The sequence below is a fragment of the Prosopis cineraria genome, unplaced genomic scaffold (assembly GCF_029017545.1).
Source record: "Prosopis cineraria cultivar Desert tree isolate PC_DT_omini unplaced genomic scaffold, ASM2901754v1 PC5, whole genome shotgun sequence".
NCBI classification, from domain to species: Eukaryota; Viridiplantae; Streptophyta; class Magnoliopsida; order Fabales; family Fabaceae; genus Prosopis; species Prosopis cineraria.
Genome location: NW_026555336.1, coordinates 7,171,049 through 7,174,241, shown reverse-complemented (window position 1 = coordinate 7,174,241; position 3,193 = coordinate 7,171,049). Strand labels below are relative to the sequence as shown.

The 3,193-nt window shown below is 34.3% G+C and overlaps 1 protein-coding gene across 1 annotated transcript; it reads right to left on the bottom strand.

The window, feature by feature from the left end:
* Nucleotides 1-285: 285 nt before the first annotated feature.
* LOC129310484 (36.4 kDa proline-rich protein) lies at nucleotides 286-1,369 on the bottom strand. The gene has a single exon (XM_054952336.1). It carries the CDS (start codon nucleotides 1,168-1,170, stop codon nucleotides 613-615), a length of 558 nt encoding a protein of 185 aa, XP_054808311.1. The 5' UTR covers nucleotides 1,171-1,369; the 3' UTR covers nucleotides 286-612.
* Nucleotides 1,370-3,193: the final 1,824 nt, after the last annotated feature.

Below are 3,193 nucleotides of genomic sequence, written 5' to 3'. Positions count from 1 at the left end.
GAGTTCTTATCTAACCATAAATAATGAAAAACCATCCCTTAGGACAAGGATATAATTTATAAATGATACTTCCACCGTTTTTATTTACAAGTTATCACTTCTTGTAATACACTAGATCTATATGTTATTTTTAAAATAATATTACGTATCAACCATAACTAATTTTATAACCTAATCTCGAACTTCTATGGTAATAGTAACTAATTACACTAATTAATCATTGCGATTAAGAACAAAGCACCAATGAACTTACTGTTCATACTAGAATTATTGAGCTAATTATATATGGATAATATATATATATATATATATATAACAGTACGTATTACAGCCTAAACGTCCTTCACGAACACAAGGAACTAGCTAGCTAGAACACGAAACGGACTACAAGACAACTCTTTGCTAGATATAGATCGCATCAAAGCCAACATAAAAGTAGAGAGAAATGTCATTTCTTCGGATCTATGAGAACTAGCTTCAGCTCTCAACTATTAAATCATACTTTAGATTCAAGTATGATAGTAAAGTACTTTATATTAAGCATAACTTTTGAAATGATTTAACAGTTGAGAACTAGTCCTTAACTTGCTTACCCATACATGCATGCTTCAGTTATAATAATGGTGGACAAACAAAACCAGGAGGAGGAGTCAAGCCACAAGTTGCAAGGACCTGAAGAGCAAGCGGAAGGTATATGTTGAGATTCAGAAGCTTAAGTCTGATAACAGTGCAAAGACATATGGCTGCTTCAAGTTCAAGCAATCCTTGGATCACTGGACAGCATATATTCTCAATTGGGTTCCCTATTCCCACATGCACAAGCCCTTGAAGCACATCCAAACACAGCCCTAGTTTTAAGGCATCAATGGGACACCTCACTTGTGGAGGAGGAACACCCCAGTACGGTGGGGAAGGTGCAGTTGGCGGGGGGTAGACTATAACCGGTGGGGATATCGGTGGCGGCGTGACAATGATCGGCGGGACAATTACAGGCGGCTGTGGAGGCGACAATTTCGGGTGCCCGCCGTGATGCGGGGGTTTATGACGTGGGGTCTTTGGGTGAACCGGTCGGTGACAAGGATCACCACCACAAGCATGTGTAGGTGGTGGAAGAGCACTCAATGTTAAAATCATGAAGATGAACAACATTACTGTTGCTTTTGAAGACATGACTTTGGACTTCGGATCCGTAGTTATCCTAGGTTTTTGTTTACCTTAGTTGCAATGCAAATGTCATATATATAAAGTAGAGAAAGATTAATCAACTGAGACTGTTATTAATTAAGCCATAAAAGACCTTATTAGGGTTTTATCTAATTTAGTAACACATGTCAACTAATATATGTATAGAAAGAAACATCGTTAAATTTCTATGGATAAAGAGAGACTGAGATAGAGATAGGGATGATTGGAGAGTTTGGATTTTTGTTGATCGTTGTATGAATTCGAGAGAGACTCGATCCGTGACTAGTTCAGTACAATCCATGAAACCAAATTTACAGTTGTCACAGAGATTGCACGCCACTGTAATCATCTCTTCGTTTTCTTCTCTTTTATTGCAATATTCGAATTCGTTTTGAGAAATTAGACCTGCCTTTTTTCGCATCTATATTATAAAACAATTCTACCTCCTGTGTCAGAATACTTAACCATGTGTTTAGAGCACCGATCACAGGCCATCAATTAAGAAGAACTTGTAATAATAATTGAAGAGATCTTAGGGTTTCCTCAAAAGGTTAATAGCCACGTCGACATGCGTTGTCCATAGCCAGAATCAAGGAGTACAGAGTCCGTCCTCACTCATTCATGCTTTTGCCTAGGGGTGATTCATGGCAGCAACTTTTGGCACGTGGTTGGTAGCTTCTCATGCAAAGTCATATTAACGACACGTATATTCCCGAAGTGAGTAGTGACAATTGCTGGATATTATTGAATTGTCCATTCATTCCATTTAATTAATGTAACATTGTTTATTGTGGGATAAATTTTGACTTTCTTTGGCCAAAGAATAAAATTTTGAATTTTAATAGTCTTAATTTTCAAAGTGTTTACAGAGTTGAGGAGATGTTTCTATTGATTTATCTTTCTTATTTTTAGATATATTTATATAAATATTTAGGTTCCCTCTAGTTTAATTAATAGGGTAAAGGAGTAAAAATATCCCTAAAATAGTCAGCTAAGGGCGCCCAATGTCATGAAGTGAGAAAAAGGGCAAAAATAGTAAAATATCCATAATGTTATATGTATAAGTACAAAAGTGATCAAACTGTTAACTTTGATATAATATCGTTAACTTTGACTGTCAAATGCTGATTGTGTATGTCATGTGTTAGTATTTGTTGATGTGGAATAATAAAGGGGCAAAAATACCATAAAATCATTGGCCAAAAGCAAAAATATCTATAACGTTGTCAAATTTTGTATAAAAGTGACCAATTATCAAATCCCTTAAATGTTGATCGTTTAGCTGACACCTAAACAGGAGTTGACCATTTTTTCACTGACATGAACAAAAAATATTTTTAGATGAAATTCTCAGGAGGTTAATCAATCATTATACAAATATCATATGAAAAAATATCATTTTGACTAAATATCAAATTATATTGTTTATTTTTTTTTGCAGTAATGGTGAAAATCATTTGAAAATTTTAAACTTATAATGAATGAAATTGTTTAAGGTTTTGACAATATTCTTAAGATAGGGCAAATAGGAGGTGTGCTCAGTCTCAATTTTTGATTGTGTACAACTTGTCTCACTATGTTAAATCTCAGGGTTTATAGACAAAAAAAAAAGAAGTAAAGAGGGAGGAAGGAAGGGGTGAGATATGTGGCAATGGAAAGAAATCATGTAGCATGAATTTTGATGGATTAGTCACTGTTGCACATATTCAAGTAGCATAATGGATACTCATATGATGATCGATCAATATTTATAAAAATTCATTTGAAAATATTTTTTGTCTACATCAAAGGAAAAAAAGACAACTTTTGCTTAGGTGTCACCTATGAGAGATTTGATGAATTTGTTACTTTTGCACTAACTCGAATAACATTATGGATATTTTTACTTTTAACTGATGACTTTGTAAATATTTTTGCCCTTTTATTGGTCCACAATAGCAAAAATTGACATGTTCAAAGTTCATGGCGTCATGTCAAAGTTAACGGTTTTATTACTTTTGCACTCATT

What these genes read in the sequence shown, in the direction of transcription:
- LOC129310484 (XM_054952336.1), bottom strand. Translation starts at nt 1,170, where the DNA reads ATGTCTTCAAAAGCAACAGTAATGTTGTTCATCTTCATGATTTTAACA.